This window comes from Corylus avellana, chromosome 10 (assembly GCF_965113065.1).
Source record: "Corylus avellana chromosome 10, dhCorAvel1.hap1.2, whole genome shotgun sequence".
NCBI lineage: Eukaryota > Viridiplantae > Streptophyta > Magnoliopsida > Fagales > Betulaceae > Corylus > Corylus avellana.
Window position 1 is genome coordinate 472,392 of NC_142499.1, and position 27,550 is coordinate 499,941.

Sequence of the window (27,550 nt, forward strand, 5' to 3'; positions counted from 1 at the left end):
TTTGTAAACTCCAGGTACAATAATATTTTCAAATGCTATCTCCACCAAAACAATTTTGAATTTTTCACTTTTCTTTCATAACTCTTTTCAAAATGTAAAACACTTGTCCAAACTTTACCAAACCAAACCTTTTAATTATATTTTTCTTAATTTTTTTTTTAAAGATTAACTTAGTTAAGAAATTTTCTAACACCTAAAACTACACAAAATCTATATCGAAGTTCTAATTTTTTTTTTTCCTCTTTGTTTTCTTTGGATCCAATCAGACGATCGAGGGATAAGATTTCAGGAGATTTGAATACATAAATGGAAACAACTTTTTAGGCGACTTGATTGATGGTGGGACTGGCTTTCTTTTTTCGATGGTTGATGCTTTTTCATGTGATTTAGTCAACTATAATTGATTGATCATGCCACTTTATTAAAAAAAAAAAAAAAAAAAAAAAAGCTATCAAATTTAATACAAAAAAACAGCGGTTGTTTTGTAGCCGGGGAACCAGGCAGCACGCTGAGATGAATATCAATTGATTTGTGCCCGTAGGCCGTAGCAGTAATTCCATGTTGAGAAAGTGGCAGGTAATTTGGTTTTCATGAGCATGTCATTGCAGCCAAAAGGGCTGCAGAGGAAATGAGTTCCTGTTTCTTTTTGTCAGATCTCCATTTTCAAATCCGATGAAGGGAATGTCTGTAACAAATCTGATACACAGATTAAGTTTCAACCTCCAGTTCATCACCATTGTGGGTTGGTTTCACAAAAATCAGGTTGTCTTTCCCAAAAGAGATTATGTCTCACTGATAATTTTCAGTTGCAGAGTGCAAAATCCGTATCTTTCTGTGCCTCAAAAGTTGAAGTTGGAGACTTTCTACGTAGACGCAGTCACCAGGCTCCACCATTTGTCCTCTATTGACTAATCTTTCCTTGTAATTCTCACAAACTTCGTCAAAGAGCTACAAGAAATGGGAGGATATAAAAATATATATTACATATAAAAGATATCATCAGCATTTGGAGTATGAGGATGAAGAAAACGCAAAAGAAAATTAATGATGTTTGGTTATTACAAAAGAAAATATGTAAAATTGCATCTTTAATGCAGCAAATAAATAAAAAATCTGATCTGTCAACTCAACAAAGATAAATGGCAGAATACAAAGAAACATTTCTTTGCAGGTTTATCAAAGAAGCAACCTTTCACTTTGTCGGTAGATAATAGAAAAATAGTGGTAATTAGTAGGAGGAGGGGAACACGGGCAGCATTCTGGGATAAAATATCAATTGGAAAGCGAGCTGCCAATACTTCCAGCTACGTTAATGTCTCACTAGATTGCAAGCTCACGTTACCGATCGAGCTCGATGCGAGCTGTGCTACGTGAAAGAACTTTATTTACGATTTTCGTATTTTATCGATGTGGGACAATAACGAGCATTTATAAAGTCAAAAATCTACGTTTGTTAAAAAATTTACGTTGGAAATTTCGTGGTGGGTCCCGACCAGCAGCGCTGCGCTGTCTCTGCTCTCTGAGCCCAACTACGGTGTCGCCTTCTTCTTCTTCTTCTTGCAATTCATTCTTTCACTCTCTCATTTCTATCTCTTTCCTCTCTTCTTCCGATCCCCATTTTCCATGGCGTCGTCAAGCGCGGGAAGCTCAATCCCTGCGCCAGGTACTCTCGTTTGCACAACAATCCTTTTATCTTCAATTTGCGTAAGTACTTCTTTTCACAGTCTCTGATTTCTGATTTTGTTTGCTTTGTTCGGTGGCTCAGAGGCCGTTCAGGTTATCGTTTCGTTGCTCGCGGACGAATCCCCCGTGGTCAGAGAGGCCTCCGCCACTTCTCTCAAGGACATCGCCGCCTTGTAACTCTCTAACTCTATGTGTGTGTAATTATGTGTTTGGAAGAGTGATTTGGTTGAATTGAAGCTAATGGAGCGTTTTCGATTGTAGGAACCCGCTTCTAGTGCTCGACTGCTGCTGGGCAGTGTCGCGAGGGGGACGCCGGGTACTCAATTCTCTCTTGCTTTGGATTCTAAGATGGAATTTGGGTTTGTTTCTTTCTGATTAGGGGTTTGTTCCATGTTTTAGCGCTTCGGAAACATGGCCGGGGTGTTTCAAGTGATGGCATTCGGAGTTCGAGCGTTGGATAAGAAAGACGTGGATCCTCCTTTCATGGCCAAGCTGGCTAAGATTGCCACGGCCGAGATGATCACCTCCAAGGTGTCCTTTTTTGCTCGATTCTCTATCTGCATTGGGCTAAAACATTAATTTTCTACTTTGGGTTATTTGTTGATTGTTGCATGGGCCATTTGAGCTGGTCTAGCAGCTGAAAGCATAATTGAGCTGGAGAAAATATTAATTATTCACTTGGGTCGATACTTGGGGTAAGAGGAGATTTTTGATCATAATTACTATGCGTAGAAATTCAGTTTGTTCTAGCTAAGTAACATTTTGGCTTTAGGGTTGAAAACTTTGAAGCTTTCCAGGTAGGTAGGAACAAGTCTGTTTAATAGTAATTTGTCTTGATTCTTGTTTGACCTTTGCAAGCTTGTTGCACGATTGGTAGTGTTAATGGAGGTGCATGTGTTGCTTGTGTGCAAAGTAGACAAAGAAGGGCGTTTAATGCTCTAACTTGGAAGATGAAACTGAGGTTATACGGTAATGTTGAAGGCAAAACAAGCTAGTCTGCTTTCCCTTTTAGAACATAACAGTTTGGGAGATGAAGATATTCATGCCTTTTTTTTTTTTTTTTTTTTTTCATTCATTCTTTCTTTTTTTGGGGAAACTTTAACTCCTTTTAACTTCCATCACTTTTGCAATGTTTTCTTAAAGTTCAAAAACTCTCAATTTAGTGTATCGAGCTTCTAATTTTTTGCAATGGCCCCCCATTCAGTTAGGGTTTGGGGTTAAATCAAACAGAAAAGGGGTGAAATGACTTTTATGCTCCTAAATTTTTTATAAAATTTCAAAATTATCCTTAATTATTTATTTATTTATTTTTTAAAAGTAAAAAAAAAAGATGGGGAAACCCATAACATACCATACCATTTCTTTTTTTGGAAAATAATAAGGGCATTTTGGAAATTTTACACCCTCCATTAGGATTTGACAGAAAATCCTAACGGAGGGGGGACATTGCAAAAAAATTGAAATTTCGATACACTAAATTAAGAGCTTTTGAAGTTTAGGGGGGACATTGCAAAAGTGATGGAAGATCAGGGGATTATGTAGAGTTTTTTTTTTCTTCTTTTTTTCAAGTCAATGCGAGTAATAGGTGATGTAACTTTCTTATTAAAAAAAAAAAAAAGAGTAGGCAAGTGATGCCGAACAAATCTAAGGATTGGCGTAGGCTAGTAATTTGAACCTACAGATAAAAGGCTATGAAGAAATTTTGGGAGAGAGAAGATATCGAAAAGGGTAGAGAAAACCCCAATCAACAAAAGTAGGGGTGAAAATGCGGATGCGGTTATTAGCAATATTTGCATCCGCAAAATGCAGATAATGGTTTTTGGTAGCCGTATCCGCATCTGTGCGATTATTGTAGTTAATAAATGTGGTTATTATTCGCTATCCGCATATGAGGTAATGAGCGTTTGGACCTTGAAGTTGTATTTATTGCTTCAAAAGGTTTTTGTTTTGGAAAAAAAAAAAGAAAAAAAAGAAAAAAAAAACCTAAATGTTAACAAACAGAGCCAAAAGATTTTAACAAACTTAAGTTTTGAAAGTTTGTGAGTCAAAGTTTACAAGTATTCGGCTGTCTAAGATCATTACTAATAATTCAGTCAGAGTCATCATCAAATGAGTCAAGTCCTTGGTTTTCCAGGAAGTCTAAGTTGAGTCTTTACTGTGTTTGGTTCCAGGAGAAGTGTTGAAACTTCTAAGACTCTGAATATGTGCAATTCTATGGCTATTGTGTCAAATGTGCAATTATAGGGCCTTTGTCACCAACATGCTATGCAATACAATAGATTGGTCATCAAAGCTTGTGAGTTGGGGGGCTGCTCAGATTTACAAGTATCTTGTCATGCTCAATTGACTTATCCCTGGAACAGCTTTTTTTAATTCTCTTTGATTGTTCTCTTTGATATAGGAGCTGAATGCTGACTGGCAAAGAGCTGCAGCAGGCCTACTTGTTTCAATAGGCTCACATTTGCCCGACTTAGTAAGTTTCTTGATTGGTTGCTAATTCTGAACAGGTTCTACAGTAGGAAACATACCATTATTTCTAATAAATTTCCTAACTTTTCCCTTCCATATTCTAGATAGTAAACTCTGTTAAATTGAAATTCCATGTACAAGATGAATGGCAGATGGCATATTATTCCCCTTCTATATTATAAGTAGAAAAGTTTTTGTATTGAACTTTCCATGTACAAGATGAATGTGTTGTGGAATATTTATTATCAGAAGAGGAAGCTATGCATTAGACATTAAAGAAAAAAAGGGGACCAACTGGCCTGTAATACCAGGAGGTATTACTCCCACATTATTTAATACTATAATTAAAAATGCCATGTGGTATCACACTCGAAGAGCAACAACTTTTTCAAAGTTGAAGATGAAAGGTGTGAGTTTTGGTGATGCATGATCTGTTAAGCATTACAATGGATTCTGCAAGGATTTAAGATTTCATCTAAAATGCTGATGAGTGATGAGGTTTGTTATAATTTGGATTCATCTTGCAAGCTATTGCCAAATATTGTGTTTAATACTTTTTTTTTGTGTGTGTGTGTAAACACTTGGCATCATTTCTTTAATGATTTAACCTTTCCCCCCTTCTTCTTTCCTTCTCCCCACAGGCTTTCCACAATATTTGTCATTGTGTGTGTGTGTGTGTGTCTTTTTTTTTTTTTTTTTCAATTAAATGGCTACTGATTTTCTTGGTTTGGCAGATGATGGAAGAAATATTTCTTCATTTGTCAGGGTCAAATCCAGCTCTACCAGCTATGGTTCAAATACTTGCAGACTTTGCTACTGCTGATGGTTAATCATCAAACTTCTTTGTTCTTTGTGCTTTAGGCAGCTTTGGATGTTTCTTTGTCATTTCACTTTTCTGCTTAAACTGAAGTGTCTTCCGTGCTTTTTAATTCTATTGAAGTGTTGCAGTTCACTCCACGATTGAAAGGTGTACTTTCACGAGTTCTGCCTATTCTTGGAAATGTGAGAGATGTCCACCGGCCAATTTGTGCAAATGGTGTGCTGAATTTCTCTTACTCATTATTGAGACATTTAATACCAGATGCAAAACCTAGGAAATGCTCGTTGTTGATATATTTTCTGTGGTTTGTTGCTTTATTTAGGATCAATGTTTTCTAGTATCTATAGCCAGGATTCAAATGAATGGGATCATGAGGCTTTACATTGGCAAACTGCATGATTTGTTAGGCGTTCTAGAACTGACCAACCTAGTATATACATCATGTCGTGATTGCACATGCTAAGTTCTTTGGATTTATGGAAAAATGTTTATTGAATTTTTTTGTTTTTGATACGTAATGCAAATTCATTCAAAGTGCAGAGAGGTGCAACCTTAGTACACAAGAAGTATACATAAATAACCCCTAAAGTGTAGAAAGGAAGGGAAAAACTCCTAAAACTCATAAAAATTAGAAACATGCAAACTATTCCATGCTACTTTCCAAGTATACAGGGATTGGAACCTCATCTTCTTCATCTCTAACATCACAATCTCTCGATCTTCAAAGCTCCTTCCATTCTTCTCTCTCCAAATACCCCACATTAAACACAAAGGAACCAACCTCCATATTTTCAAAATAGTTTGGCGTTTCAATTGTCCCCTCCAACTCTCCAAGGACTCGCTCAACCTATGAGGCATGACCCATGCAACACCAAACAACTCGAAAAGAGCAATCCACGAGAAAAGAAATGGATTTCAATAATGGATCTCAATGTTAGTCACCAAAATAAACCTTCAAAGAAAATTTTATAATTACCTCTTTTTATGTCATTGGTTCCAATTATCAAAAAATGTCATTGGTTCCAACTATCTTTGTCAATTTTGAATACGAATTATGCTACTTAAGAGAAAGTTAATTTGTTCATTGGCTTAGGTTGGTGGATTGTTTACCATCTCGCTTCACTTATTAAATCTGTCCGAGGCTGTATCAGAACCTTTGGTCAGTTCTCCCAATCCTGAACTTAGAACGCCTTTATCTCCAAGCCTGTTAGTTAAAAGTTAGTGTACATAAGTTTCTAACGGTCTTATGGTTAACTTGCATGCTTCACCATGGTTAACTTGGTCCACTGTTTTTCTTAAGTAAGGTTTTATGTTGAATGTCTGAGCTTAAGTAATTCAACGCAAACGTTTTGTTTCGTACTCCTAGCAAAAGTAAAAGTGTGCTCTTAAACACAGCATTGGAAGCAAATAGGGCAGAGAGCATACTGTTTGTGTCTATTAGAGTTGCGAGCTTGTTATAGTTGGCCTTAAAGGGAGAATCTTGCTGCTTGTTATATCCCTGCGTTCTTCTTGTTTGACCTAGGAGTTGTTCCTGGGCATAAGAAAAAAAATGAAGACCTTCTGGAAAGTTTTCTATGAAAAGAGCATAGCCAACCAACTTGAGACTGTCTGAGACTGGTCATTCCCATGGAATAAATTTTCCCCATATATTGATTTATCACCCGCTGATAAGCGAGAAATGCTTGTGTCTATTCCCTCCCTTTGAGTAATGAAAAGTAGACAGCAAGTGAGCAGCAAGCTATGTGATGACCATACAAAAAATTATGAATGGACACATTGGATGACTGGCAATCATTTGCCATTCATTACAACACTGCCCTGTCTCTGATCGTATGAGACGTTCTTAGGGAGTTTGTTTGCAAAGCATTCTATTTGATATTTTTGTTTCGGTTGTGTTACAAACATGTGATTAGAATATTCTACACCTTTATTTTTTGTTGGAGAGCTGATTTTGCTCTAGATATTTAATATTTTCTTGTACATGTATTAGCCTGCCAAGTTGTAATATATTTTATTCTGTTCCAGCATTCAAGTGCTGGTGTCAGGCTGTATGGCAATATAGCGTGGACTTTCCTTCGGATTCACCTCTTGGTGGTGACGTCATGTGAGATCAATTTGTGCTTTTACTACTTTGTTTGCCTATTCCCCCATATTATATTTTCAGTATGTTCTATCTTAAATACATAAGTCATTTAGTGCAGGTCATTTCTGAATTCTGCTTTTGAGCTTTTATTGAGAGTTTGGGCAGTTTCACGGGATATAAAGGTGTGCAAAATAAAGTTTTTGTTCTTTTTCTGCTTAACATTTTATTGCTCTATGTCCTTTTTGAACCTTCGTTTTGTAGTTACAACTATAACTTGGCATAAGTTTTTTTTATTATTATTTGGTTTGGAACAGGTGCGCATATCTTCTGTGGAGGCCTTAGGTCAGATGGTTGGCCTTGTCACCCGTACGCAATTAAAGGCAGCTTTACCCAGACTTGTCCCTACAATTTTGGAATTGTAAGATTGGTTGCAATTAGTAATTCTTCAAGCTGTATATTTACAATGCTGCACTTTTTTTTATTTTTGTTCCTATTGTCTGTGTAGTAGTTTTGTGAATTCGTGTTGTGCATATACATTTAAGAAACATGCACATACAAATACCATCATCCATATCATGCATATGGATAAAAGAAAACAGGGATTACACTGCAATTTTCTGTTTTATGTTAATCAGATATAAAAAAGATCAAGATATTGCCTTCCTGGCAACGTGTAGTCTCCACAGTCTCTTAAATGCCTCTTTGCTGTCAGAAAGTGGTCCTCCTTTGCTTGATTTTGAGGTAATGCACTCTTCATTCTGCTTGATTGTCTTCCCTATTAATATTTATGGGGCTTCTTTAACACATTCCATTCGACGTAAGCATACGTATTCCTAAATCCTGACTGTATCTGTGTACTATAGTAATTTGTGTTTTAGGTAAGTTGGCCTTGTAACATATTTCTAAGTAAGGGAGGATTCAATTTATTTGTTTTGGGTGATTTGGGAGAAGTGGCAATCTTTTAAGAGAGCTGTAGGAAATGTTCCTAGAAACATGATTCCTTATTTCAAGTCTGGTTATTACTTAAATTCTTATTGGATTGTCACTATCACCCTGAGATTTGTTGCTTTCATAACATTGTTAGCAACCTTTCTGTCATCTCGTTTATGATTTTATCTTATGATGGAATGGTGGTCTTTTCCATTTAAAATTCGACATGTTGACCTATGTGGAAGGGCAAAACGCTTGATTGCAGAAGTAGATATAGGCGGTTTCTTAGGCTGGGGAGGGTGTAGAATTCACCGTTGTGTATTTTGTGGGATCTAGAGGATGCTGTGTTTACCTATACTTGGTATAAACTCTTCTTGCATGTCTGCATAGTATTTTTTATTATCTGTTACAATTTCTTTTTCTATGCAGAAATTGCTGATTGTTCCTATAATTTGCAAATATTATGCAAAAACAAGTTATTTAGTGATGGTTTATTCTTGGGATGGCTTACAGGACCTCACATTTATTCTATCAACACTTCTCCCAGTGGTTTGCATAAATGGCGACAGCAAAGAGCATTCAGATTTCTCAGTGGCTCTGAAGGTATAAAATTCAGTTTTGTATAAATTCTTTGAAATCTGTTTGGCTTTTTGACCAAGCTTTTTTGCTTTCTACCAAAAAGGCAAAAGCATTAATAAACAATTCAAAACACAAAACACTCACAAAATATTCAAAATTACTCTCCTAAGGGCTGGCAAAATAGGTACCTAACATGACCCGTTTACGACCCGTTTATCCTATGCATGTATTTTTATAATAAGGTTCTTCTAGGCGTCATAAAGAATAGTTACATGTATAGGATAAATGGGTACCTGTTTATTTGCTAGGTACCTGTTTTGCACCCTCTAAAAAGTTTTGCCAAACGAACTCAATAACTTTCTTTGTTCTAGTTAGTGTTGGGGTGTATTACTTTTTCCAAATTTCCAAATTGTTGAATTCCAATAGTTTCATTTTGTTTCTTCTTTGTAGGGTTGGTGGTGAGTTATTATTTGGTTCACGTTCACTTGCCTGAATTTTTTGTTTCTGACATTCCCTTTTTCCATCTACTGTTTTTTCTTGTCTTAAGCTGTTTTTGTCATGTTAATGTGCTGTTTCTCCTGTTTGATGATGATAGCTTTTCTAATCCTGCACTAGCCATCTAGAATTTTATATTCAAATGCACTTTTATTTGTGACAGACATATAATGAGGTCCAGCGCTGCTTTCTGACAGTTGGCTTTGTATACTCTGAGGATTTATTCATGTTCCTTCTGAATGTGAGTCCCCTCTCCAGCTTAGATTACGAAAGTCTCTCCTTTTTTCTTTTATTTTTATTTTTTATTATTTTTTTTTTCTGCAAAGATTATAATCTTATTTCTTACTTGTTTGTTGGTCAGAGTTATGGTGTCCTTTTCTTATTAAAATAAGAAAAGTTATAAGTTTGTGCCCTTTTCCTGCAGGAGTTCTAAGATTTATTAAATTTTAACATACTGCCTTTTTTTTTTTTTCTTTTTTTTTTTTTTTTTTTCTGCATATTTCTGCTACCAGAAATGCAGGTTGAAGGAACAACCTTTGACTTTTGGTGCACTTAGTGTTTTAAAGCATCTATTGCCCAGGTTTCTTCTCTTTCTGTTGTTTGTGATAATTATTTATACAGGAACTTATAACAAAAAAATTATTCTCTTTCAGGAACTGCATTTCTTATAACTTCTCTATTGCAGGTTGTCTGAAGCATGGCACAGTAAAAGGCCTTTACTTGTTGAAGCAGTAAATTTTTTGCTAGATGAGCAAAATTTAGGTGTGCGAAAGGTGCTCGCAGAGGTAGGTTGTTATGAGCTGATAGTCCTAGAGTTTCTTCTTATTTCCTTTTTCTTCTGACACAGTTAGTAAAATTTTCCTGTTTCTAATTAAATTCTGTTTGCTTTGGTGGTAGTTGATTGTGGTTATGGCTTCGCATTGTTACTTGGTTGGTCCATCTGGGGAGTTGTTTGTTGAATATCTTGTGCGGCATTGTTCTCTACCAGATCAAGATAGAAGTGAGCTTCAGAGCTCCAAGGAAGTCTTTATGTCTAGCAGCACATATAGTCCTCCCCAGTACAAGAGATTGGAGGTTTAATTCTGCTTTTTTTTTTTTTAGAAAACTTGATATTCATTATTGATTAGATTTAAATGTCAGAAGAGAACTTCATATTCACAATGTCCGATGGCCCTAATGATGAGATCATATAGTTATAAAAAAAGGATGATTTGTTGATGATATTGCTAAACCCGACACCAGTGGATGTCACACTGTTTCCAGTTTCCAAGATATTGTGCACGTAAGTTCTTCTAGTGAAAATAGATAGTGCTTTGAGTCAGGTTTATGGGAGAGATGCCTAATGTTACCTTAATTGTTTTTTTGATAAGTAAAGCAATTCATTTAAGTACAAGGGGCACAACCCAAGTATACAAGACGTATACAAGAGAAGAAACACCCAACTAGATCAAGAACGATGAAAGAGAGCATAGAAATCTACAAAATTAGAGATATTGAGAAGGGCGTTAACAGATCCACTCAAAAGAGTGATTTAAGAAAACAAAGTTGTAGCTCCAAACTCTTCTTCTCGCAATCTTCGAAACTTCGAGTTACCTTAAATTATCAGAATTATTGCATAAATCTAGTTGCCTCTGTTCATTATAGCCATTTAACAGTAGTTCATTGTTCTCAGGTGAAAATTGGGGCAGTTTATCCTATGGAATTGAGAGCTATCTGTGAGAAAGGTCTTCTTTTGTTGACAATCACAATTCCTGAAATGGAGGTATTCCATTATTGTGAATTCTACAATGTTAAATTTTAGTGTTGGGTTTACCTTTAGTGAGGGTTCTTGGTTTCTTCATGACTGGTAATGCTAAACCAACTCTAACCTCTTTCTTTTTATACTATATGATTGTACAGCATATTCTTTGGCCTTTTCTGTTGAAGATGATTATTCCACGAGATTATACTGGAGCAGCTGCCACGGTAAGACTTTTTCTACAACTCGTTGCATATTCCTTGCATGCAGGGAAATTGATTTCTGTTCTCAGGCTTTCAATGTTTCTTTCCCTGTATACCTCTGGTGTTTATGTGGGTTTCTTCTTAAATGTGATCCTGCCTTTTCTTGTTGGGAGTAGAAACTGTTAATGTCTGAAATTATGATGCAATTAGTGTCAATGATGGCTTGATGTTCTATAGTGTTTTGTTTTTTCCCCATAAAATCAAACACATACTTGTCGCTTTTACAGGTTTGCAGATGTATTTCAGAATTGTGCAGGCATAAATCTTCTTATAGCGATACTATGCTTAGTGAGTGTAAAGCTCGCTCTGATATTCCAAATCCCGAGGTATAATCTTTGCTGGTGTTTATAATGAATTTAGTTTCTTATTTCCTTGTCCACTATATCACAGTAATTTCAGCAATATGAGTGGTGCGCATGTGTTTAGGAGCTTTTTGCTCGGTTGGTGGTGCTTTTGCATAATCCTTTAGCAAGGGAGCAGCTGGCAACTCATATTTTGATGGTAGGCATCTGTTGTCCATGACCAGTGTAAAATATGTATATGCACTTTCTATATGTCAACATATATAGAAGTGGAGGTTTTTTGTATTCAATGTAAGGGATAGCCTTTGGATATGTTTTATACGGTTAATATTCAAAGGTTGGAACTTTAGCTTAGTAATTTGGAAATTATATGAAATTGTGCGTGTTTTTGCGAATTACATATGAGATATGATATTGTTTTCACTATCATGCTCCTTAACATAATTTTGTCTGTCTTGAATAAACATTCTTGATTGATGAAATATCTGTTTACTTGTTTTTATTGACTTGCAGGTTCTTTGTTATCTGGCTCCTCTCTTCCCAAAAAATATCAACATGTTTTGGCAAGATGAGGTATATTACTATGCGCACAACACTGATTTGAGCTTTCTAATGAATACAAACTATTCTGTGGTGAGTGAAAAAACTATTGAATTGTTGCGGCCACATATATGTATTTGATGCCAAAATACAATAAAATTTCTATTTATAAATGAAAGTGCTAACCGTATATCAAACATTAGTAGATCTCTTTAAAATCTCTTTAACCATGGTATTGGGTTAAAGTGGGTTATGTTCACTCATTGAAGTTCATTGTGAGATCAGGGAGATCTTTGTCAATTGTGATAGGACTTTGATACATTTTAGATTTCCTAGTATATGTCCTTGTCGCTCATTAACAAATTGACAAGATCCATTGCAGTTAAGCTTCTTAATGTACACATCTTGTTGCGCTCTGTTATATCACCTACAAAGTAACATAAAGTGATTTTGCATTAGAATCTAATTAATTTTTGTCTTTACTAAGCTCTAGATTCCGAAAATGAAGGCATATGTTAGTGACACAGAAGACCTAAAGCAGGATCCTTCTTATCAAGAGACTTGGGATGACATGATAATAAATGTAAGTCTCTTTTGACTCTGAATTGTTCAGATGATCTGTTTCTCCTCTCATCAGCCTAGTTGATTAGCATCTTTTAATTCCATTGTAGTTCATATGAGGGATGTTGGAAATGACGTGTAAATCACATTTTTTGAGTTTGATTTCCACGGCATTTGAACTTGAAGCCAATTCTTCCAAATAAGCGACAAAGTGGTTCCAGCAAAATGGTCTAAATTATTTCTGAAAGTTGTATAATCTGTATACTTCTATTAGGTGCATGACAAAACAATATAACTCGAATTTTGCAAAAAACTGAGTTTACATATTTCTAAGTTCCTCCAAAAGTAGATATGTGCTGGGAAACTAAGTTACCTACTTGTTACAATTATCTTCAACGTATGTCTTTGTTTCTGGGTGACAGTTTCTTGCAGAATCTTTGGATGTAATTCAAGACGCCAACTGGGTGATATCTTTGGGAAATGCATTCACCAAACAATATGAGCTTTATACTTCTGATGATGAACATTCTGCACTTCTGCATCGGTATCAATATCTTTTTTTTATTCCGTCTTGCTCTACTGGATTCAAGGATGTACAATTGAATTTGATATTGCTTTCTTGTGCACTGGAAGAGACATTAATCTCTCATTTTCTTCTCATTGAAGTTTTTGTTGAATACATGATGTATAGGGTATTTCCCTGCACATAAATCTTTGTTTCTAGATCTACTGGCCCTTCCAAGAAACCTCTTAAGGCCATTGTCAACCCAAGTGAGGTACATCACCGTCGATCTAGGGAGGGGTGTATAAAATGTTTTTTTTCTTCTTGCAGATGCTTGGGTGTGCTTCTTCAAAAGGTCAATGACAGGGCTTATGTTCGTGATAAGATGGATTGGATGTATAAACAAGCTAACGTTGCAATTCCTATGAACAGGCTCGGCTTGGCCAAAGCCATGGGATTGGTACCTTAGAGTTCAGTCTGTGTTGTCTACTATTTCCATTGTGTAATGCATTTATGATTTATTGCTTTTGATCACTTCCAGGTTGCAGCATCCCACTTGGATACTGTGTTGGACAAACTGAAAGAAATTCTGGATAATATTGGGCAAAGTATCTTTCAAAGGTTTGTTCCTATCTTATAAGATGGAAATGTATTCTTGCTTTTTCTTTTTTTGGCTATATACAAATTTACACAAACATACATATATTTCGTTTGAATTTTAATGTGCTTCTCCCCTCCCACTTTTTATGTATGTGTGCTTATGCCTGTGTGATTGTATATCAATTAAGAATATTCAAGTAAACAAGTTCATTACTTCATCTATTGCAGATTCCTATCTTTTTTCTCCGATAGCTTTAAAACAGAAGAGTCAGATGATATACATGCTGCTTTGGCTCTAATGTATGGATACGCTGCAAAATATGCTCCATCAACAGTTATTGAAGCCAGGATAGATGCACTTATTGTATGATATCTTGTCTTTTCTCCTAATGCTTCACCATGGAGATCTGAGTACACTCTTGGATTAATGTATTTGGTTTGCCTTGTCTCTGATTAGTTTATTTCCTTTGTAGGGGACTAATATGCTTTCACGGCTTCTTAATGTTCGCCATCCTACAGCAAAGCAGGCTGTTATCACTGCAATTGATTTACTAGGTCTGTATACGTTATGTGAAATATGGCGCCTCAACATCCTGCAGCAGGCTGCTATTATTTTTCAGCTTTTTGGTCTTTCTACACATATATTGCATTTATAATCTTGGGTGTTACCTTGTAGTGCCCTGGGCGGGTTTTATGGGTTGTTGGGTGATTCGTGAGGTTTTCTGTGGGTTTATTGTTGGGTTTATTTGGGTTTTTGGGTTTTTGTGGGTTTAGTCTGGTTTCCTTGTATACTTTTTGTGTACAGGCGCTTGCGCTTTTTGATATATACAACAATTACTTATCAAAAAAAAAAAAAATCTTGGGTGATCATGGATATGTGGATATTGTCTCTTTGTCACTGATTTGACATCAAAGGAAGTTTACGAATGGATTTCAGCTGTCTTTTTTTTAAAAAAAAAAAAAAAAAAAAAAAAAAAAAATTAGCTTTAATTTTTTTGTATGGAATTTTGATTTGTTTGTGTTTTCTTTTGATAAATATGAAGAAAGGTGTGTGGTGATGGACTTGGTTGGAATAACTTTTATGGGGTATGGACTATATGGTACAAGGATACTATGCTCATGAGGTACTCTCAGTGAATTGTTCACTGGATGTCTATACCCATAGCATCGTCAGGTTCAAAGGTTGAGATTATTACTTAAAGCTTTCGCTAATGTGTATCTAAAAGGTTGAGAAATAGAATAAACTGATTTGCTTTCAACAAGTATATCTGAATGGTTTAAAATCACAATAATATTAATAAAAAATTTGCAAATGTTGACCCCCCTTCTAGAAAAGGGTTGAAATTAATGTGATTTATTATCAAGCATCAAGTTCCATAACTATCACGAAGGAGATATACATCAATATATTGCTATACATGCTTGTTTATGTCATGTGTGCATATCAGAGTGCATGCACACACCTACACATGGGGTAGTAAGGGAGAGACACTAAAATGTATATGGTGTTTTGGCTATACCATCTTGAGAAATATAAAATCACTATGAAACTTGCAACAAGGCAGAGAGCTGATTAGTTTTTGGACAATTGAAGAGTGGAAAATAATTTCATTTCTAAGGTTTAGCCGCTTTGTGCAAGAAAAATATCACATGCTGTTTTCCGTCTCAAGATTTTATGGTAAGCAACAATGGAAAGCTTTGGGTGGATCACGTGTAATGGATATATCAAGAGTGGATCCTGTGTAATGTATATGTCAGGTGTGGATCATGCGATATGTTGAGGATTACTTTCAAAATATTTCAGGAAGTGTCGAGGCCCATAGGCATTTAGAAGGGTTCAAGGATGGGAGTTTAGAGCTGAGTCAATCTTTGACATTCTCAAGAAAAGAAACAATAAGATAGATAGCCTCAGGATTCTTTTTATTGATCCTACATTGTCTTTGGGACCCGTTGAATTTTCTTTTGGTGAATGTAAAGATTGCCCCTTTCTTTATAAGAGCTGCCAAATTTAGTCAAATTACACATCACTTGGCATTTGTGTTATATGCTATGCATTACCCTACAGTAGAAATTTGATACTGATTAATTGTATTATGTCATGTTCTACGGGGCGTGTTTTGAACTATTGAAATGATGTCATATTCTTTTTGCTTATAATCAATCTTATGAAGATGATGGCATTATTGTAACATTGATAATGCAGGTCGTGCTGTCATTAATGCTGCGGAGAATGGTGCATCATTTTCTTTGAAAAGAAGGGATATAATGCTTGATTATATATTGACCTTAATGGGCCGAGAGGCTCAAGATGACAATGAAGGCTTTGTTGATTTCAATCTTGAACTTCTCCGCACTCAGGTATATTACTTGGTCAAATTATTATGTCTAGGTCTACAGATATGTTTTCTACTGAACTTTTGTTGGAACTCTTCTGATTTTTCCTCTTTTTGGGGTGCTTCTGCAGGCCCTTGCTTTAAGTGCCTGCACCACCTTGGTTTCTGTGGAGCCAAAACTAACTATTGAAACACGAAACCATGTGATGAAGGTACCAAATTTTGTTAAATGAGATTCTATGCCTTTAACAATGGGAATTTTATTTGTCGGTAGAGTTTTTCTGTCATGAATCTTTGACAAATATGGCAGGCCACCTTGGGGTTCTTTGCTTTACCAAATGATCCGGGAGATGTTGTCAATCCCCTTATTGACAACCTTATCACTCTTTTGTGTGCAATTCTTCTAACAAGGTATTCAATAATCAAGAGGGCTATGCTTTTCCTGAACTGCTTATTCTTCTGAAACATTATAGTTTGTTTGTCTTTAGAAGTTTGGGTCAAATGCATTACATTAAGTGTTGACATAATTTGTTTCTGTTGTTACTTTTGTCTAATGTCTGAACAAGGAGTCTTAATCACGTGTAGCACTCTCAGTGGCTGAAGTTTCTTAACTTCAACCGGATGGTGTGTGACCTTTTGCATAATAACGCTTTTTGAGCTTGAACACAAGTGATGTTAAGAAATCGCTCTCTCTCTCTCTCTCTGCACCTGGTAGCTTTTACAAACCTATAGGTGATCCCTTCTTAGTGATCTAATATTTACTGAAAGAGTGAAAAGAAGCAGGTCTTATAGTTTGCGCCATTTACATAGAACTGTATATATAACTTTGACTGGCCACGTATACTAATAGGTTTTTCTTTGGAGACCATATATACCTCTTCTGATTATCAAAATTTTAACACTTAGTGGAGAAGATGGGAGAAGTCGGGCAGAGCAACTATTACATATGTTGAGACAAATTGATCAATATGTTTCTTCACCTATGGAGTATCAAAGGAGAAGAGGCTGTCGTGCAGTGCATGAGATGCTTCTCAAGTTTAGGATGGTCTGCATCAGCGGATATTGTACATTGGGCTGCTATGGAAGTTGCACACATGGCAAGCAAGTTGACCGTGCTATACATGGGAATTTTTCCAACTTACCATGTAAAGATGTTTCCTGAAAGCTTCCCAATTATTTGTTTCTTTCACTATCTTATACCATTTATTTTTGTTCCAACTTCCAGCAGCATTTGTATTGCCAAGTCGTGAAGCATTGTGTTTGGGAGATAGGGTTGTCATGTATCTTCCACGTTGTGCAGACACTGATTCTGAAGTTAGAAAAGTTTCTGCCCTGGTAAGTGATTGGCAGGAAACTTTAAAGGTCTCCAGTTGTTTCTCTGTACTGCATTACTTATCATCATAGTTGGAAGTTTATAGGCTCTGTAATTATTCTTTTTGATTTTCTCTTAAATTTGGTAAAATATCTCAATTTTTCTTTGGCTAGATCCTTGATCAACTCTTCAGCATCTCTCTTTCGCTTCCAAGGCCATCAGCTTCTAATTTTGGTATGGATATGGAAGTGTCCTATGGTGCTTTGTCCTCCCTTGAGGATGTTATAGCCATCTTGAAGAGTGTAGGTTCATTGGAAACTCTTTGTATTTATTTTCTTTGTCTATCCATTATCTTATTGAAGAGGATGATATTTGGTTTTTCTCTATGTAACCAGGATACATCTATTGATCCATCAGAGGTTTTCAACAGAATTATTTCCTCTGTCTGTATTTTATTAACAAAGGATGAGGTGATGTTCTGTTTATGTTAACTACAGTTGAAAATTCAGGATTGGTGCTGCAATAGGTTCTTCTTACTATTGAGTCTCTTGCAGCTTGTTGCTACCCTGCATGGTTGCACATCAGCTATATGTGATAAGATCAAGCAGTCAGCTGAAGGGGTTCTACAAGCTATCATTGAATTTGTTACAAAGAGGGGAAATGAGCTGTGCGAGAGTGATATTTCAAGGTTTCTCTACTAGAAATTTGTGTAATAGTGAAAGACTTAAGAATTTTGAACTTGTATACATGTATCTTCTGATAAAGATAGATTGCTATAATTTCAGTAGGACTGATCATTTATATGCCAACAGGACCACCCAATCTTTGCTCTCTGCTACAATTCATGTAACTGAGAAGCATTTACGCCTGGAAATTCTTGGTGCTGTATCCTTCTTTCTTTTAGACTCATTAATCTGTTTGATGTTAAAGTTGGCACCTTTTTTTGTTTACCTGTTTTTTTCAACTGTCTGGCTCGGCTGGATCGACTATACAGTTGCCTTTTTCTTTTTATTTTTCCTGTAGTTTCTTTATCTCTTAAGCATATCCTTGACTTTGAAAAGATTTCATCTCTAGCTGAGAACACTAGTTCAAAAATTGTTTTTAATGAAGTATTGGCTGCTGCTGGAAGGGATATAGTGACAAAGGACATATCTAGATTACGTGGTGGCTGGTCAATGCAGGATGCATTTTATGTAAGTTCTATTTGATCTACAGTAAGGAAATTGTTGTTGTAAGACTTATTATTTATTTTGTATTGTTCGTGATATTACCAATAATGCTAGGTGAGTATTATACTAAATTGTTTGAGATATCAGCAGCATCCTTAATTGAGTACTCAGATAATAATCAATTACACAAGCTTCCACTCAAAGCAGATCCATTAACATAAGCAATCGTCTCCCTTCTTAAGGGTATAATTATTGAGGAACTGCAAAGAAATAGAAAAAATCGGTAGGATGTCCTTGAAAGACAAAAGAAATCAATATCATGATGTCTAAGAATCAAGCATACATTCCCCACCTGCCCGGGGTGAGGTTGAAGCCCATCTTATTGTGGGGGTTTTTGGTAGTATTTCACTTTCTGCCCCTCCTGCAAACTGGGGGAAGAAACAGAAAAGCCTGTTTGGGTTTGTTTGTGTTTTGTTTTTAGAAAACAATTCAGTTTTGATCTTCTGATAGAGGAGTTCTGGCTGTGAACCAATAAATGTGTAATTAAATTATTAAATTAACTATTTTCTATCAATTTAAGCCTTTGGGATACGTTGTGATTTAACAATATTTATGCTTTTGTATTTATGTATGTATGTGTACACGCGCGCACACACACACACACACACATCATAGGCTTGGGACAAGACTGTCAGATCGGGTTTCGCGTACTAAAGATATTTGTAACCATATTCCTATTCATCTGTGTTCCTTGTGGTTGCATTAGCCAAAGTGAGGTGACTCTTCTACCTATCCATATTATGGAGTATCCAATTCAAATTTCATATATGCTCACTATTCTTTTAGAAATATAGTAATGATGATGGAAAAATGGGGCTTAAATTACTCTTGAGAGGTGTGATTGTTTCGTATTCGTGGATATTAATTTTATTTGTTGCCACCTGTAATGAATAGTGTTTCCTATCTCCCTCTCTTGTACACGTGCAATTGTGTCATCTCTACGTACATACATATTCCTATTGTATGTCTTGTTTGTCTTTCTTTTCTTTGCAATTATCCATTTTTTAAACTTTTTTTTAATAGGCATTTTCCCAGCATACAGTGCTTTCACCTTTGTTCCTGGAGCACGTGATATTTGTTCTTAGCCAGACTCCAATTATTAAAGGTGATTCAAGGAAAGGAGAGAACTCTGGCCATCTTGTTGATGGTCAGATAGAACATGACATCCTGCAAGCTGCTATTTTTGCTCTCACTGCATTTTTCAGGTCTTGGTATTCAGCTGTATTCATCAAGTTTATGCTGTATTATACAGTGAACAATTTTGTAACATTTCATGTTAATGCAGAGGTGGCGGTAAAGTTGGAAAGAAAGCTGTTGAACAAAAGTATGCTTCTGTTCTTGCAGAACTTACTCTCCAATTTGGTAGTTGTCATGGTCTAGCTAGCACTGGTCAGCATGAACCCCTACGGTAAGGCATAGCATATACTGCTTCATATATCTTGGTAAACCCATCATCATGTACGGTCGCTGTTGTTTAAGTTTGGTACATTTTAATACTCCCCTTTTTTCAACTTCTGCAGGGCTCTTCTAATTGCATTTCAGGCTTTCTGCGAATGTGTTGGAGACCTTGAAATGGGAAAGGTAAACAAACATATGTGCTTTGCAATCTAATACAGTGAATGAAGACTTGAATTGTTGGAGTTTGTAATATTAAGGGAAGGAAAGATAATCAGTTCTTGTTCGTGTATAGATTTTGGCCAGAGATGGAGAGCAAAATGAAAATGAGAGGTGGATCAATCTTATTGGAGACATAGCTGGCTGCATTTCTATAAAGAGACCGAAAGAGGTAATGGAAATCACATGGGATACTCTTTAAGCATATTATACACATTTTTTTACATTTATTTTTAGTATGGTAGGTGAAAACCATAACATATGGAAGGAAATGAATTATGAGAAATCAGTGACTGGGTATAGGCCAATAAGCGATTCATCCGTACAGCTAAGCTCTTGTGAAATAGATTAGTTGGCTATAAAAGAATAGGTGATTAATCACCTTGCTTGATGCTGTATAAGAAAAGAGAAAGAGGAAAATATACTTTAGCCTCCCAACTACCACCCCTTTTTCTTTTACGCCTCCACATTATGAAGTGTGAAACTTAGATACATCAAATTATCATCGCTTGTCAGAAAAGCTCCCCCGTCAGCGTCAGACGTTAAAATGGATTTTTTTTGTTAAAAAAAAAGAAAAAAAGAAAAAAAGAGGGTATTTTAGGTAGAAAGACAGAAAAGTTCCATCCATTTTAGTGTCTGGCACTAACGGAGTGGTTTTTTTTGTTGACAAGCGATGGTAGTTTGACCTATCTAAGTGTCACACATGGTAATTTGGAGGTGTAAATGTAAAGGGGGTAGTAGTTCGTGGGGGCCAAAGTTTATTTTTCCCTATAATAGGACATGTACTTTCTTCTTTTCCTTTACATCTAGTCACACGCCAGTTTTCTTCTTTGGAGCTATAGGAAAAGTCAAGGTTTTGACACTTTTGATATGACTCCAGCCGAGAACTGATATTGCAAGACGGAGACAGGAACTTAAATAAGAAATGAAGGGTTTGCAAGAGAAAGACACAATAGATTAAAATTTATTTACTTCTATTAGAATATACTATTTATGATTTGCATGCTTGAATTTACCTTCCAAATAAAAGTGATTCAATTCTAGTCTTGAAGCAGCCAAAGTTTGACGAAGTTGGTAGTTGAAACCTTTATATTCTGTATTGGGTTCCATAACCTGTCATAAGAGGTATTCCTCTTTTGAAGTCACTGGAGGTGAAGTCAAAGTTAATGCATAAAGCTTCATTGCGTATATTATTTCCATTTAAAACAGTTGGGCTTATATGGTGTAGGTCATAGACATTTTTAACCTTGAAAGCGACACTGAACCTTATTCTAACAAGGTTGACCAAATATTCAGTTTTAATTCATGCCAACTGTGGCTTTACTGATTTAGCATTAATCTAAAATATTCTGATGTTTTGTAATCTTGTGGTTAATTGCGTAGGTTGAAAGTATTTGTATCATTTTGAGTAAATCCCTAAATCGACAGCAAAGATACCAAAGGCAAGCTGCAGCTGCTGCATTGTCAGAATTTGTTCGTTATAGGTATATATTTAATGGTCTACATAGACATTGGTGCTCTCTTTCTTGCATTGGTTTTGTTTTTTGTTAAAGTAATTTACTTAATTTTGTATTCATTGCTATTATTCTAATTGTATGTGTGGAGGTTGTGAATGTTGCTATTCATCTTACAGTTGCTGCTGCATTTTCTCGTCTTCTTTTTTTCTTCTCTCTCTCTCTCTCTTAAATTTATTTGAACTTTCGTCATGTTAGGAAGGTAAAGATGGGGGTGGAGTGATATTAATTTTACTTATTTATTGGTAAGTTACACGCGCCCGATGGGACTTGAACCCACGACCTAGCCCTCCATTTTTCTACAACAAAAGGAGGGGGGGGGGGGGGGGGGGGGTGTGTGGAGTGATATTATTTTTCAATATGATGTTTTAGTATTGCATCCCTTCCCTTTGTTGCTCCTAGCCCCATGCGATTTAATTCAAGTATTTCACAGGCCGTACTCTTATTTTCTGACTTGTCTGTCCCTTTTGGATTCTTTTCATATCAAGTGGGGCCACACTAAATTTTTGGAGCCTGTTGAGCATTTTTTAAAGCTATTTCTGAATTTCAATTACTTATGATTTTTGGAGATCCTTATGAGCTCTTGGTTGGATTGTTTTTATCATTTGCTTATTGTTAGTTTATTACTTTTTTTCTTCTCTTTCTTTTCATTATGATGGTTAAATGGTTCTGGCTAATCTATGATTTCAAATTATTATATTTAAAATTCTCAATAATGCAGTGGTGGATTTGGTGCCCTATTGGAGGAGATGGTGGAGTTGTTGTGTCTACATGTATCGGATGACGCTCCAACTGTTAGACGGCTGTGTTTGAGAGGACTAGTACAGGTTTTATAAGTTATACTAACTTTAAGATTGTCTCGTGGAATCCATTTCCATGGGAGTAAATCTGAACTATTTGTATGCTTATTTTTCATTTATTTATAATTTATCAAGTGACAAAGGGGAATTGCTAATGTTTGCTGATCAATACTGGTGCTGTATATGTTTTGCGCATGTACACTTGCATGCAACTTGCAGGAGCGCAGGATCATAGGCACCCAAGTGCACTCACATTAACGCTCTATATGTTTTGGCAAAAGATCAAAATTACCGTTTTAGCTGAAAATTGATTTTCGTAGATAAATTATTATGATGTTAACTGCTTCATGTCGAGAGAATTGTGGTTTTTAATTTGGTTTTGCAAGCTGTATTGTTATAGCTTCTCCGTACCCAAAAACATGATGTGTTATATTTCTATAAAACTGGATATGCATCTGCATATGTTTCTGATTTCTTTTCTTCCTAACTGTTAAGACATTTCCAAATTCTGGATGTGCAGATTCCATCTATTCATATTCTGCTGTATACATGTACTGTTATAGCTTCTCCGTACCCAAAAACATGATGTGTTATATTTCTATAAAACTGGATATGCATCTGCATATGTTTCTGATTTCTTTTCTTCCTAACTGTTAAGACATTTCCAAATTCTGGATGTGCAGATTCCATCTATTCATATTCTGCTGTATACATCCCAAGTGCTGGGTGTAATATTAGCTTTACTCGATGATTTAGATGAACTCGTGCAGTTAACTGCAGTGTCATGCTTGCTAAAGGTGAACTCCCTTTGCATTCACGTGTTTCTTAGAACAATCTCTGTGAATACTTGGTTATTTTTCTTGTACACTGCAATCTTGATTCATTTATTTTGCACTTTCTTTTGACATGTCTAGATACTTGAGTCATCACCCAATGATGCAGCAGTGGAACCCATTTTGCTAAATCTTTCTTTACGGCTCCGCAATCTTCAAGTGCGTTCCCCTACTTTTTGAAATATTAACTGAAAAAATTGTTATTTTGGTTCTTGATATCTCCATTGTTATCACTATATCGTGCTTTAGCTGATGATATGTTTCCAAATTAAAATCTCACTTGCATGAAGCTCCCCATCCACTTGAATGACTTTTTTCCTCTGGAAGTGTATCTTTTATATAAGATGTTATTCTGGAATAATACTGGGTTATTTTCCAATATTTCATCCACCTTGCTGATAGTCATAGATCTCTCTGTTAATATTTTGGAATGTCTTAAAGAAAGTTTTTTGGTGTCTTATATTTGCACTTTTCACCGTTTTGGAGAGATCAGAAATTGACTACAATTTGATTATAAAACACTAGATCATCGGAGTTAAATAATGACAATTATGTCCCTATTTATCTTTTTAATTGTTAAGTTTATGGAAATAATCTTGAAAAGGAAAATGCTATGCATATGCAACACTCCTATAGAAATTTCATATACAGACAAAAAGGGAAGCTCCACAAATATGGTGAAATGATAGGTAATTAACCAGTGTGTATATCTCTATGTGATTCTGAAAGAATATCCCATGAGAGTAGCATTCTTCTTTTAAAAATTGATTGAGCAACAGGAGCTAGCGCTGTTAGTTTAGTGCTTGTACACGTCGGGCATGTATATCAAGGTTGTTGGTGGTTTTAATGGTTTGTAGTATGTCCATGTTGGTAGTTTTCACTCGGTGGACTGGGAACTCTCTCGCTAACCCAACCCAGGGATAAAAATCTTTTGTCGTCATTTGGATACACAAGGAAACCACCAGCATATCTTACTTTTATAATGTAAGAACTTGCTATAAAGCTTCATTAGGGAAATGGAAATTCCACCGAATTGCTGGGACCAACAGCTTAATTACTTGCTAGCTCATGGCATTAGTAGAAATAAATCAATTCATAGTTGTCTTACTGCAATTAAGCCCAGCCTATCATGCTTAGGACATGAGAGTTGATTTGACCAATGTTTCACATTTCATTTTCCATGTATACCATAGATGCTAGCTTGAAGTGTGCCCATTGCTATCTAAAGCTAAACAGTAGGACAATCTATTTTTTTGGTACAGATATGCATGAACACAATGATGCGAGCCAATGCTTTTGCAGCATTTGGAGCATTAAGCAACTATGGATTTGGAGCACAGCATGAGGCATTTCTTGAACAGGTCTCTTACCCCGTGTGATTTTACCAGCTCATTTATCCATGGCATTAGTCTTTCTAGTATAGAAATTTTGGATTTGTGGACTTACATCTGAATTTTATCAGCCTAGCTTATGAACTATTCATATTATTTGTTTATTTATTCATTTTTGTATCTTGAGGACGTAGTTATGATTCATTTTCTTTTCTTGGATAAAATGTTAACTCATTATATGTGTGTGCGTGTGTTGTTGTTAGGGAAATTTACCATGTTAGTCCATGAGTTATGAGTCTTCTTCAAATCGTTTCCTGAGTTTAAATTTTTATCTTTTAGCTTTTTGAGTTTGTCCTCTGTCCGATTCCGTTGATTTTTCTACGGAGTCCATGTAAAATTACAGTTATTCCTTTTTTCAAGAGAAAGAAAGAAAACAATAAAAAATGAAGACCCTAACTGAGGGGGTGGCTCACGTGTTATCAAGCTTAATTCAATTGCTTACCATGTCCATGAACAATTAACTATTGGTAATATGTTTTACACAACTTTGTTGGTCTTGATTCCATGATCTCATCTTCCATCCCATTCTTATTGGAGGAGGAAGGGCCTTTTTAGCTAAAGCATATCAGCCCTGATTGGTATGAGCATGATGCAAAGTCTGCACAAAGTAATATCAAATTACTATTACTTAGTTTTCTATTTTTAACAGCTTTGCTTGTCGCATTGCATGCATTTTGCATTTTCCTTTCTGATCATATCTCGTACTACGTAGAAACATGGCATAGTATGATCTTTTTGCACTTGCTTACCCATTGGTCAATCATTTCTGGTGCATGATGGATATGAACTTGATATTTGCTTCTTTCTTTTTTTGTTGCATTTTACCATTCTCAGGTACATGCTGCCATCCCCCGATTGGTTCTGCATCTTCATGATGATGACATTAATGTCCGACAGGCATGCCGGGTATTTTCTTACAATCCTTTTTGTTTTCTCTTGGCATGAACCCTGCTAGAGATTCTCTAATGTGACTGACCCTCCCTCTCTCTCTCTTTCTCTCTCTTAACAGAATACCTTTAAACGGATTTCGCCCTTATTGGAAACACAAGGATTGGTTTCTGTGTTTAACACACATTGTTTCAATTCTGATCACCGGTATGCATTAACAGATCTTTAAACAATTGAGTTGTGAAACAATATAAATCCATCCTTGATGTTTCATTATGATGGAAAACAGTACAATATAGTTCCTTGTCTCTTTCAGAGGTGACTATGAGGACTTTGTCAGAGATCTTACAAAGCAACTTACTCAACATCTTCCCTCCAGAGTTGATACTTACATGGCATCAACAATACAGGTTCACATTTGCTGAAATGCTCTCATATTAATAGAAAGTGATATCTTTGCTCACTCATCTTCAGTTAACGTCACCTCTAGCTTCTTGTTAATGTAGATGTTTCAGATATTCATGCTCCCGGCATCTTAACATAAACACCCCCATATGGACGGAAATTTCCTAAAAGTTGGGTTGTAGGAACTTCTAAAAAAAGTGACATGTGTCCCTTAACATGTGAGAAGCACATGTTTTCTCACATGCTTAAAAAACACTCCACTTATTAGAGTTGGGTCCTACAACCCAGCTTGAAAGAAATTTATGTCCCTTCCATATTATGGCCATTTTATATGCAATGTATAAGGATGAAGAAGAATATATAATATTTAGTATCTTGACTGAAATATGTCATGGAAAGATTTATTGATTGGTATGCTTGATTTATTCATGATTAATTATGGCTTGCCTTATAGGCATCTTGAACACGTTTCATTTGGTTATGAAGGTTTTGCTTAGGATTAGCAGCAACGAGAATACATGGAATATATTCATGATCTTTTTCTTGTGCGCCACCAAAATCATAGCAATATCTTTAGTTTTAATTCTTAAATATGAGTTTATCAACTTTGAGGTAAAGTTCATGTTGTTGGAACCTGGGAAAAAACTTAGGTTTCATAGGGTTGTGTTACCTTTTGCTTAAAAGTGAATCACATTGATACCTGAGTTGTTTCCATGTGTGCTGAGGCAGGCTTTTGATACACCGTGGCCAATAATTCAGGCAAATGCTGTTTACTTCTCCAGTAGCATGCTTTCTCTTTCAGATGATCAGAACATTTTATCTCGTTACTATACACAGGTATTCTTGTATGTAGGTACTAGATGTTGGGTGTTATAATTGAACAAATTTACAAAAATTATACCTTCTTTCAGGTGTTTGGGATTTTGGTAGGGAAACTGAGTCGCTCTGCAGATGCAATTGTGAGAGCAACAAGCTCTTCGGCCCTGGGTTTGTTACTAAAATCCTCCAATCCACTCTCATGGAGAGTAGATCGACTCGATCGCACCGACTCTAGTCGAAGGGCACATGAGTCAGAGTCTCCTAAGAAATAGCAACGATTAAAAGAGGATGAAAATGATTGTGTTGACTTGTGAGCTTTGAGATCTGTCCCCGTTGTCTTTACAAAAGTGATTGACTCGATCGGTTCTAGTTGGCGAAAAAAAGAGTTATGAGAAATTGAAATGAACAAGAAAAAGTGAGGATTGCTAATTGAAGCACATTTGGCAATTTCTGGAGCTCTTTATCTATGTTCATAGAAGTGTACAGTTCTCTGTAGTGTATCTATAGTGAGACGAAGTCATTTGTTGAAAGCTTGTAACTGCAGTTTTGTACGCTAATATTTTGTCCCAAAGGTAGCGTTTGAATTTGGGTTTGTTGATGTAACAGTAGTGTTAAGTTGCATATGACATGAGAAAGGTTCACAGATACCACATATTCCTTTTCTCCGTTAGAAATAATATTGTAGATCTTTTTCCCGTCCAAACTGGGTATGCAAGGTACGACCATCTTCTTGTAATTTGAAGTTCAAAAATTCCAAGACCCAAAAAAAAAAAAAAAAAAAGGTTAAAAATTTCAAGGAAAATTGATAAATTCCTGTGTTCTGACGTATTTGGTGCATGTTAATGAA

General features: G+C 35.9%; 1 protein-coding gene across 5 annotated transcripts; it reads left to right on the plus strand.

Moving 5' to 3' along the window:
- The first annotated feature begins 1,479 nt into the window (after positions 1–1,479).
- On the plus strand, positions 1,480–27,355 carry LOC132191465 (ARM repeat superfamily protein). 5 transcript variants are annotated; one of them, XM_059606486.2, is made up of 51 exons: positions 1,480–1,663; positions 1,766–1,856; positions 1,945–1,999; positions 2,083–2,214; positions 4,085–4,156; positions 4,887–4,977; positions 5,093–5,188; positions 6,998–7,076; positions 7,174–7,237; positions 7,370–7,473; positions 7,691–7,796; positions 8,499–8,588; positions 9,223–9,300; positions 9,572–9,639; positions 9,745–9,844; positions 9,957–10,133; positions 10,732–10,821; positions 10,959–11,024; positions 11,288–11,386; positions 11,487–11,561; positions 11,876–11,935; positions 12,396–12,485; positions 12,886–13,007; positions 13,296–13,425; positions 13,507–13,586; positions 13,794–13,929; positions 14,039–14,120; positions 15,769–15,923; positions 16,030–16,110; positions 16,209–16,309; positions 16,805–17,043; positions 17,124–17,233; positions 17,384–17,512; positions 17,606–17,680; positions 17,765–17,898; positions 18,023–18,095; positions 18,272–18,403; positions 19,463–19,644; positions 19,725–19,847; positions 19,960–20,020; positions 20,130–20,225; positions 21,437–21,537; positions 22,289–22,394; positions 23,051–23,164; positions 23,282–23,359; positions 24,463–24,561; positions 25,426–25,497; positions 25,601–25,686; positions 25,796–25,889; positions 26,614–26,721; positions 26,796–27,355. In XM_059606486.2, exons 1-51 carry the CDS (start codon positions 1,624–1,626, stop codon positions 26,973–26,975), a joined length of 5,202 nt encoding a protein of 1,733 aa, XP_059462469.2. In that variant the 5' UTR covers positions 1,480–1,623; the 3' UTR covers positions 26,976–27,355. The 5 variants fall into 5 exon arrangements, with proteins under 5 accessions (XP_059462469.2, XP_059462470.2, XP_059462471.2 ...); XM_059606487.2 differs by having other exon boundaries at positions 17,127–17,233; XM_059606488.2 differs by having other exon boundaries at positions 4,918–4,977; positions 5,101–5,188.
- Positions 27,356–27,550: the final 195 nt, after the last annotated feature.